This window comes from Cherax quadricarinatus, chromosome 20 (assembly GCF_038502225.1).
Source record: "Cherax quadricarinatus isolate ZL_2023a chromosome 20, ASM3850222v1, whole genome shotgun sequence".
In the NCBI taxonomy this organism is placed as follows: domain Eukaryota; kingdom Metazoa; phylum Arthropoda; class Malacostraca; order Decapoda; family Parastacidae; genus Cherax; species Cherax quadricarinatus.
Window position 1 is genome coordinate 24,572,780 of NC_091311.1, and position 11,357 is coordinate 24,584,136.

Genomic DNA, 11,357 nt, shown 5'->3' on the forward strand with positions numbered 1-11,357 from the left:
TACAGCGCCTGTGGTGGAGTGGGGGGATGGAAGGTATTCAGGCTCAATTTAGGGAACTGGAGCACAGATCCAATTCCCTAGATCAAGAGCCCCTTACCAGGGAGAACAAAAAGATGAGAAAAGAAATCCGAAAACTATTATAGTTACCGCCATCGTTGGGTACTTGGACGCCTAATAATGTTTTTTTAAACGACTGTAGAGCAAGAAATTAATTAATATAACTACGAAAAGTAGAATTAAAACTAGTAAAAAGTAACCTTTTTAAATTATAATGTAATTAAACACATTTATAATAGTTTGTCACTTGTAAGTAGGGCTCCAGCTACTGGACCTCTCAGTATTAGTGATTATAAACAAGACAAGGACAACTTCATTTCTATAGAGTAAGATACAATATCAAATTGATATAATATTAGTTGACATGTGTAGAAATTTTTTACATAATTTCCTAAATGTAGAACATATAAACGAATAATATAATAACTGTGTATTAAAATGTGATGCTATTTTGATCTTTCGAGAAATTTCGAGTGAGGGGGAATGCAGAAGAGCTGGGGAAGTGACACTGGAGAGACGCCATAATGAATTTAATGTGTGAACACTGGACTGCATTGTGCAATGTAATCAGGCATTCTCGAAGGTCGGTGTATATCGGCCTCAATCCGTAATTTAGAAATTGCTGACACATTCCTGCTGAAGAGTTGGGAAAATGTGGAAAACCCTTACAATTCAGCAACCAGGACGAAAAAATAGAGAACACCAATTTTCCCAGCACACCTCAGCTAAGTGACGCTTACCCATAATGTACAGTAGTTTTTGTGTTGGCTATTGTAAATTCCAGCTGCTAGGGTAAGGTTAGGGTGTGTTCCATCAGCATTAAATGTCGTTTAGTAATTAAATGGTAAGTGGTAATACGAATTTTCTTTATGTACACAGGAAGCCTAATCATATACAGTCCACGACTTTAATTTACCAGAGTTGCTTCTTTTAATATTATAATTATTAATTTAATGTCAGGTCTAGCTTTTTCTGAGAGTGGTGAAGAAGTGTGCATCGAGGGAGTCACAGTTCAGCAACCTACTGTGACTTAAGTCCCACTTATCTCACCTAAATTATTTGCACGTAATAATTCAGGTAATGCCCTGTAAACCTCATGCAGGTAATTTGCTCACATAATAATAATTTACAATAACCTTTATATAACTTACTCTAAAAAAAAAAAAAAGCCTAGTTTTGGAGGGCATTTTGGACAGCCTTAGACACATTAAATCTACTAATCATTGTTGCTGTTCATTGTATTATTGCATACACTTAAACAGTTAAAAGATTTGTAGCTGATAGTTTTTTTTTTAGACTGATATTAATGTGCCCGAGAGTCAGCTGCATTTGGTCAATGGTATCACCCGAGCTAACTGACTTATTCTCCTGAACTAATATATTTATTTTAATAACTTTTATAATAATCTGGATTATCTACATGATTAACGCCGTTGTCAGGAGACATTTGTCTTGTCTCCTGATGAATAAAACATCAATTTTTAAATTTTTTAAAAGAGTAGACGGATAAGCGAGGGGAAGGTCTCGGTCAGATGACTGAAAGCTTCAGTGACGGGTCATCATATAACTAAAACCCGCGTGAGGAAACACTTGCCCTGTTTCCTGAAAAATCTTACCTAACCTAACACCTAACACCTAACACCTAACACCTAACACGTCACTGCCAAGAATATAAACAAAATAATTATCGCTTAAGAGAACACAGGAAGAGGTAAAACCTGAATGTAGCTCCTAGTATACTTTTAAGCAAATTCTCTAACTTTAAGTGGGTTGTGCAAAATAACTAGTCATATTTTGTGCAAATTGTAAGAAAGCATTCTTTGGTAGCCTAATCTTAAGTAATGTAATCCAACCTAACCAAACCTAGATTGACTCCTAATTTAAGTTAGGTTCAGTTAGGTTGAGTTACGTTTAAGTTAGGTTACCACAATACAGTGTTTTCACAGAGACCAGAATATAAATGTTTCCGCTGCACAACTCTCACAGTGTTGGAAATTTTACACAAACTTCCGCTAACTACTGAACCAAAGAACATATTCATCATTAGCTATTGTTTGCTTAATTTTTTGATGCTTTTTGTGCAGTAGTAAATGCGGGTCATTCAGCGCAAGTACCGAGGCTCGATCCTCCGTCACAATACGTGTTTACCTAACAGTACTAACTAAATTATTTTTTTTTCAGAGATTTATTAAAATAGAATGTGTTCATATAAATATCGTATTTTGGAGATATATAAAAAAAAATTTGCACTCAAATATTATAGAAGGAGGAACTAATAGTTACGTTCTCATAATGTAGAGTGCGCGAGGGAGTTCGCATCCTGGGTTCACTGTCACTGCTGATGCTGGCCATGATACTCATCACTATCTTCACCTCCGTCACCACCGACTCATGTACGTACACATACATTCATCATGATCGTCATTGTTTACTTATGTACGGACACATATTCATGATGGTCATCACTACCATCTCTCGTACGTACATAGACCTATAGATATTATTATTATTATTATTATTATTATTATTATTATTATTATTATTATTATTATTATTATTATTACTTTTACATTCATGGGAGCGCTAAACTCATAAGGGTCATACAACACCTAGAGAAATGGGAGACATTCTGGTTCTATCCAAGGGGAACAGAGGTCCAATTCCTTAGATCAAGAGCCTCTCACCTGCATCAAGGTCCCTCCAAAGGAAGACTTTTAGATAACTCACATGCAGAGGAACATTTCTTGATCCTGTTCAAATGTCTGTCTTAGCCTTGAGTTCAGCCCAGAGAATTAATACAATCAATCAGGTAGGCAAATCTGATTGTTACCAGAGCAGACGTATTATGGTAGAGGTGTTAATAAGACCATTCATCTAGGCAGGCAGAGATATTAATGTAGTCACTCAAAGGACAATCCATAAGTAGCAATGTTATAGTGTAGTAGGTTCGCCAGTCTTGTCCAGGCCCAGGTATTTTCCGCACTCCAGAGGTAATAATCTTATTATGTATGTAGGCAAAACTAAGCCATTAATACAATCATACATATAGGCAGCCTAGAGGTATTTATGCATTTGTACATGTAAGCAGGTAGAGGTATTAATACATTCCCTCACGCACATTTAGATATAAGATAAACTTGAGTTCTTTTACAACAGGGCAGACGACCTTCTTCGTCATCACCATGATCATCGTGGCTCTCCTTAACAGTAAGTAGACAGGTGATTGCTTCCTCCAATAGGCAGGTTCACACAATGTGTCCTGAGCTGTGAGAGTTATAATTACTTGTATAATGAGGCTTTAAATGACATTCTCAGAGTAAAACAAAGTTCTGCATCGCATGAAAATTGTTAATAAAAAATCTTTAATATCAAATAGCATTAATCAGAATCATACACAGTATAACAGGACTACCGCAGGTAAATGTGCCAGTGGTAGCGGTGGGTTGCACTTATGTGTGAAGACAGTTTATGTCTAACTGAAAGATAATGCTATCTTGCAACAGCAGAATGCAAGATATGGCTTTGCCGTCAGAACCAGCTGCTTGCATGGTGGGCAAGGCAGACGGCTTCACAGGGAGAATACAGACTGAAGTTTCATTATGGGATGTCTGATTCACCACTCTGTGAAACCTATGTGAGCTTATGATAAGGTCGCATGTGACAACAACAGCTTGGTTGGTCAGGAAGTCTTCAGGATAGCCTGGTCTCAGGCTATGCTGCTACAGTAGTAAAACGTTGAAAATTTGGCTATTGTTATGAAGTAAAAATAATTGCATGGATGATAACTGTGTTTGTCGTCGTGAGCGTAAGCTACACACTGCTTCCACAGGAACACCAGAACGAAGGAGCACTCAAGCAAGCTTATTATTATTATTATTATTATTATTATTATTATTATTATTATTATTATTATTCTTTCAACGTACCGGCCGTATCCCACCGAGGTGGGGTGGCCCAAAAGAAAAAACGAAAGATTCTCCTTTCAAATATAGTAATATATACAGGAGAAGGGGTTACTAGCCCCTTGCTCCCGGCATTTTAGTCGCCTCTTACAACACGCATGGCTTACGGGGGAAGAATTCTGTTCCACTTCCCCATGGAGATAAGAGGACATAAACAAGAACAAGAACTAGAACTAGAAAGAAAATAGCAGAAAACCCAGAGGGTGTGTGTATATATATACTTGTACATGTATATGTAGTGTGACCTAAGTGTAAGTAGAAGTAGCAAGACGTACCTGAAATCTTGCATGTTTATGAGACAGACAAAAGACACCAGCAATCCTACCATCATGTAAAACAATTACAGGCTTTTGTTTTACACTCACTTGGCAGGACGGTAGTACCTCCCTGGGTGGTTGCTGTCTACCAACCTACTACCTATATTATTATTATTATTATTATTATTATTATTATTATTATTATTATTATTATTATTATTATATTATTATTATTATTATTATAAAAAAGAAGCGCTAAACCCAGCAGGCTTATTGGCCCTTCCTAAGCAGGTACAGCTAACATCCACCCACACCCACTCAAGTATCCTTCCAACCTATATCTGAAGCTACCCGAGGATCTTGCCTCAGTGACCCTACCTGGGAGTCACTTCCCAAACTTAATCATTGCTGTGATTCCTCTTTTGGTTAGATATTTCAACACGTTATTTATACTCCTGTTTTCCACTCGTACACTTTAACTATATCTTCTCTAATCCTACGTCGTTCCAGAGAGAACAGGTTCATTGCCTTCAGCCTATATTCGTTGGAAAGCTTTCCAGTATACGGAACCAGCTTCGTCATCCTTCTCTACAAAATTTTCAGCGTATTAATGTTCATTCTGTAATATGAAGACCAGAAATAAGCAGCGTATTCTAAATGTTTCGTCAAAATAAATAAAAAGGACAACAGAAGCCGTATTTCTTTAACTATGTCATTACTTCTTTTTATAGTCGATTTAGTGGTAAGTATTATCATTCCCATGGGAAAGCGCTAAACTATTAAGGGCCACACAACACCTGGAAACTAGGAGGTAATGAGGTTTAGCTCAAGTCAGGCGATAGGTAGCTCTAGTTCATTGTGAGGTAATTAAGTTTGATCCAAGGAAGGATAGAGGTGGCTCTTATACCTCGGATTAAGAGCACTTTACCAGCCTCACTTCAAACGCTCTTGAAGTGAGGCTCTTGATCCAAAGAATTGGAGTTACCCTGCCTTGCCTTGGATCGGATTTGATTGCCTCCCATTCCCCAAGGTGTTGTGTGCCCCTACGGGTCTAGCATTTCCCACTGAATGCAGTAATAATAAATTTCTATCACTATATTGTGTGTTCTAGGCAGACGAAATTCCAAAACTGGAGAATGCACAGAGATCCTTCACAGTTCATATATATTCAGTCTTCACTTTAATTACTGGGAGCGCATAAAGAAGTCCCTGGAATTATATACCCATCCACCAGCATCCAGTGAATAACAAGGGCACCGTGAAAACACTGAAATTACGCAATAAGTATAAGGTGACCGACACTTATCAGCACCCACCCTTTATGCATACAGGGAATCACCAATGAACTAAACATGCTCCTTAATTCAGTACCCGAACAGCGAGGATGTGGTGAGTACGTTGGACTGCAGATGATGTCACCATCAACCTGGTCGATCATGCCAGCGGGGGACCGGGTCGCGGGGGGCAGTAACCCCAGGAAGCGACTACAAGTAACCTACAGGCACTGGTAGTCATGCTAACACAACTCATATTAAGGTACAGGAGTATTTCATGAAATAAATTTTGTTCTAGCGTTAAATATAAAAATCTGAGCAGTCATGAACCTCTTACAACTTCAATCCAACATGCTGAGTGTGTACGCAAACAGTTCGTGTAATACTGAGATTCTGCATGTGGCGTCTCGGGTCACTGACTCGCCATATTGGACGTCCAGTCACAATGACAAACGTATATATATGCCTTGCCTATTTTGATATTTTTCCCATCTTTGTAAGCTTCTATGATACTTGTTGTGTTGTTGTGCCATATCTAACATCCAGTAGGTTCCCCATGGATTTAGAAAGACGAGAAAGACGGAATTCTACCTTGAGGCGGAGAAACTGGAAGCCAACAGAGTAGAGTCGCCTGTGTAGCCAGTATTACATTTAATGTTCTGAAAATATTTCTGAAGGCAATATTTTCGAAACATTATATTAATCAAATATAAAAAAAAAAGAATATGTACAATAGCAACTACAGCAACAACATCATCATCATCAACGACAATAATAATAATAGCAACAGAGCTGTCTGTTTTGAGGCTTCTACAAAGTTGTTTGAGGCTCAGGTTGATCCACAGCAACAGTTATTAGAGCATAGTCCCCCCAGTACCCTGAGAGGACAGAGAGCAATGGTGGGCTAATATCTGACTTGCTGAGAGCTTCTTACAGCTCCTTGACTGCTTCTACAGTAACTGCAGACAAAGGTTCTTGCTCTTATTTGTTACATTGTTATCTGGCAATGGGTTGCCATATTGCATTTTGGCTGAGCTGAAAAAATCAATCATCATAGCCATGCCAAAGAATCTTTCCATGGTCTGACTACACCAACATTCCGTTGCAGTTCATCTACATTAAACCTCAGCCAAGTCGTCAGCCTTGTAGTACAGTGGACACGTGTAACACGCTCATCCTTCTCAATAGGCCAAGGCTTCAGTTGGTCACTTAGCAGTATACTTGGAGGATAGATCAGCACAGTAACTAAAGCATGTTCTGGTAAACTAATTACAATTATAGAATATAATTATTAAGAACGAGAAAGAGCAAAATTTAAAATATTTTTGGAAAATTACATATATATGTAAAAACTATACAATTATTAATATTATGTAGAATTTTTTTAAGCCACCTACCCAAGAGAACTGTTAAGGTGTAGCAGGAGGAAAGATTGTTGTATGAGATACTGAAACTATGAAAATTATTTTTTTATTTCCTTGCAAAGCTTACAATGTGAAGTTTACATACTATAAGATATTAAATACAAAGAAAGCCACTAGCATGCCTAAACATTTTGGGCAGACAATCTACAGTATAAACTACCGTCATACAAACCTATGTAATCTGCAGCAAGAATAACGGGCGAGGTTTTGCTTGGACTGGATGTAATCTGTGGAAAAATGGTCCCTTGGGTCGTGTATGTACCTTAAGCAAGCAATCACAATTGATATTAAATTAAGCAGTAGCAATACTGCTGGAGATAGAATGAAAGGGACGATGCTTCGGGGAACAGTGTTGACATATCACCAGAAAAATATTGGTGGAAGCACTGATGTTAGTACAGTGGTTGTAGGTAGTGGGGAGACAGAAAAATGCACAAATAGGAATGCAGCCATAAAAAATCTTGAGTAACAGAAATCAAATCTATGCAAATTCTATTTCTTTGGGTATCTGCAGGCATGAAGTATCTAGAAAAAACAGGTGGGACGTGCAGTTTTGAACATCCCAAAAAATGTCACAAACACAAGACAACAGGAAATGCAACTCTTCTTCCTGTAACCTATTTCACCCAGAAATGTGTCACTCGTCAGTCCATGAAAGACAATGCTAGAATCTAAATTGTCAGACACACCACCTTAAGGGGACAAGAAGATGCAGATTGTCCAGACTATGGGGTAACAAAGGGAGCCATAACCCCTCCAGAGATAGTGGTTTTTTAGTGCCAGGAAAACAAGGAAACTAGCAAGAAATGACAGAAATCCTACACAAACTCAGAACACTTTTGGAGTGGAGGCAAAGTCATTGGCCTTCACTACAGAACAACACATATTAATGCCAGCAAAGTCCCCCTATGTACCATCAATACGATGACATTTATTTTTGCAATGAAACAGGGTCTAAAGCAATCAAAAAACATCAAAATGCCTTTTATCAAAGGACTGCTCGCGGAGTAAAACACAATGTATGCCGTTTTCACAGAGACCCACATGAAGGATCACTTTGACAACGAAATATGGATCCCAGGCTATAACCTGTTTGGATGCGACAGAGTAAACAGACATCGGCCTGTATGTCACAGAGACGCTCATTTGCTCAGAACTACTAAACACTTCATGTGATAAAGTTGAACTTTTGGCAGTAAAGATCGACAACCAAAACCTTGCCATTGTGGTTGTATACAAACCTCTGGATGCTACTTTCCAACAATTCCAGGAACAGCTTTTCAGAATTGACCACTGTCTGAAAAATCTCCTAACTCCTGCTCGAAACATCTTGCTGCTGGGCGATTTCAACTTAAGACACCTAAAGTGGAGGAATGTAGCAAATAATGTTTTAGCAGAGATAACCCCAGGAGGCAACTCAGACGAAAATTCACACACATGAGCTATTAAATCTCTGCAACAAATTATCTTTAAACCAGCTAATAATAGAACCAACAATACTAGAAAACACACTAGACCTCATCTTCACCAACAAAGATGATCTGATACGAAATATAACAGTATTCAAGACAACACACTCAGACTACAACATGATAGGGGCACAGACATGTATGCGCGGGGCTCCTGGCCAGCAAAAGGTGACCAGTTATGAAGGTGCCTTCACTAAATTAAACTTCAGCTGGGAAGATATCCTAAACAACATGGATCCGAACCTTAGCCTAGAAAGAATTAACTCTGTTGCACTTGAGGTATACTCAAGGCACATTACTTTAAGAAAAAAGAAGAGAAGATGTAAACTAGAAAGAGAGAGACACTCCCTATACTGGTAAAGACAAATTATCACAGAGTTGCTGAAAGGGGCCAGTATATCTGAAATATGAAGGGAGGCACTGGTAAGAGAAACAGCAAATATCGAAGTTAAGCTTAAGGAATCATACAGGAGACAAGAAACTCGGGAAGAACTTAAGCCATCAGCGAAATTGGAAAAAACAAAACAAAATATTTCTTTTCTTATGCCAGATCTAAAGCCAAACAATATCCAGTACCGGACCCCTGTTTAGACGAGATGGGACTTACACAGATGACAAAAATGAAATGAGTGAGATACTAAAGTCCCAATGTGACTCAGCATTTAATGAGCCATTAACAGGACTAATAGTCGAAAATTTAACCGAATTTTTTATGATCGAGACTCAAAATTTGGTTAATTAAAATATCTCTGATATTATCCTAACAACACAAGACTTCGAAAAAGATATAAATGACATGCCCATGCACTCTGCCCCAGGCCCAGACTCATGGAACTCCGTGTTCATCAAGAACTACGTGTTTTCAACATTTTATGGGGAGGGAGCATGGACACGGGTTATCCCACAGTTACTAAAAACACAAAGGTGGCAATAAAGCAATTGCAAAGAATTACATACCTATAGCACTATCATAAAAATCTTTGAAAGGGTCCTAAAAAGCAAGATCGCCACTCACCTAGATATCCATCAGTTACACAATCCAGGGCAACATGAGTTTAGAAGAAGCAGACCGCTCCTGTCTGTTACTGGACCACTATGACAAGGTCTTACATGCACTGGAGAACAAACAAAATGCAGATGTAGTATGCACAGACTTTGCAAAAGCCTGCAACACGTGCGACCCTGGTGTAATACCGCACAAAATGTGTGATAAAAAAATAATAGGAAAAGTTGGTAGATGGATCTATAACAAATAGACTACAAAGGGTAATAGTAAACAGAATAAAGTCTGAGGCAGCCACAGTGAAAAGTTCTGTTACACAGGGCACAGTACTCACCCCCATCCTGCTCCTTATCCTCTTATCTGACATAGACAGAGACATAAGCGACAGACTAGTGTCTTCCTTTGCAGATGACACCCGAATTTGCATGACAGTGTCACTCATCGATGACACTGAAAGACTCCAAGCGGACATCAACAAAATCTTTACATGGGCTGCGGAAAACAATATGAAGTTCAATAGAGAGAAATTTCAATTTCTCCAGCATGGAAAACTCGAGGAAATTAAAAGTGTATCTGAGTATAAAACAAATGCCAGTCATACAATAGAGTGAAAAACAAATGTGAAGGACCTGGGAGAGATATTGTCAGAGAATTTCACTTTCAAAGATAACAACAATGTATCTACCAAATCTGCTAGGAAAATGATAGAATGGATAATAAGAACCTTCATAGCTAGGGATGCCAAACCCATGATGATTCTCTTCAAATTACTTGTTCTCTCTAGGCTGGAATATTTCTGCATTCTAACGGCTCCTTTCAAAGCAGGTAAAATTGCAGACCTGGAGAATGTACAGAGAAAGATCACGGCATGTATAAGGACTATAAAACATCAAAATTACTGGGAACGGTTGAAGTCCTTTGATTTGTACTCCCTGGAATGCAGGGAGAAAGATATATGATATTGAAAAGCAGGGGCTCCACGAGTACGCTAAGAGACAACACAATAAGTGTCAGGGGTCCAAGACTGTTCGACTGCCTCCCAGCATAATTAAGAGGGGGTTACCAATGGACCTCTGACTGTCTTGAAGAAAGCGCTTGACAGGCACCTAAAGTCAGGTACTGACTTTAGGTGCGCTGTTGTTTGTACGTCGGTTTGTGTGCTGCAAGTAGTAACAGCCTGGTTGATCAGGCTCTGATCCACCACGAGGCCTGGTCACAGACTGGGCCGGGGGGGCGTTGATCCCCCGAAACACTCTCCAGGTATATAAACAGACAGAATATTAAGCTTATGAATAGTTAAAGCTATATTTATTTACCTTAGCCATGATGTAATTGAGACCCAGAGAGATTATTAATCTGATTTTTTTTAATGGGGTGGGCGGGTAAGCAAGCGGAAGGCCTCGGTCAGAGGATCAAAAGCTCCAATGGCGGGTCATCATATGACTAAGACCTGCGTCAGGAAACAATTGTCCTGTTTCCTGACAAACTTTACGTAACATATGAGACAGAGACTTGTAGCCCAAGAAACCTGCCATTGATGCTGGCTTGTTACCCAATACTAAACAAACTAACGGTATACATCAGGACTTTTCTAGGCTTTGACAACCTTTTCACAGTAGAGAGATATTGTTCACTGCATAATGGTACAAACCAAGAGGTGTGACCTAATGAAATAGGCCATCTGGTAACAGGTATACATTATTCTTCAACCTTCCTTGCTGAAGATGACTAACTTCACTTGATAGTTTCAAAAAGGGAGTTTGAGCAGTATTCCACAGCAAGATTTATCACACTTAAGATCATCTTAGTTTACCGAATATACTTATCAACTCAGGTTCTGGCAGATGAACATTCAATATGATTGGCAGGTGGAAATCAGGTGGCTTTAGTCATGTGACTGTTAAACCTCAA

At 38.8% G+C, this 11,357-nt stretch overlaps 1 protein-coding gene across 2 annotated transcripts in view; it reads left to right on the forward strand.

Moving 5' to 3' along the window:
• The window catches only part of LOC128700181 (equilibrative nucleoside transporter 3), a 75,715-nt gene that overhangs the window by 36,034 nt on the left and 28,324 nt on the right, over positions 1-11,357 (forward strand). For both annotated transcript variants that reach the window (XM_053793209.2, XM_053793219.2), the window contains exons 4-5: positions 2,356-2,450; positions 3,214-3,264. In XM_053793209.2, coding sequence (XP_053649184.1) covers positions 2,356-2,450; positions 3,214-3,264 — 146 coding nt within the window. The remainder of the gene's footprint in view (positions 1-2,355; positions 2,451-3,213; positions 3,265-11,357) is intronic.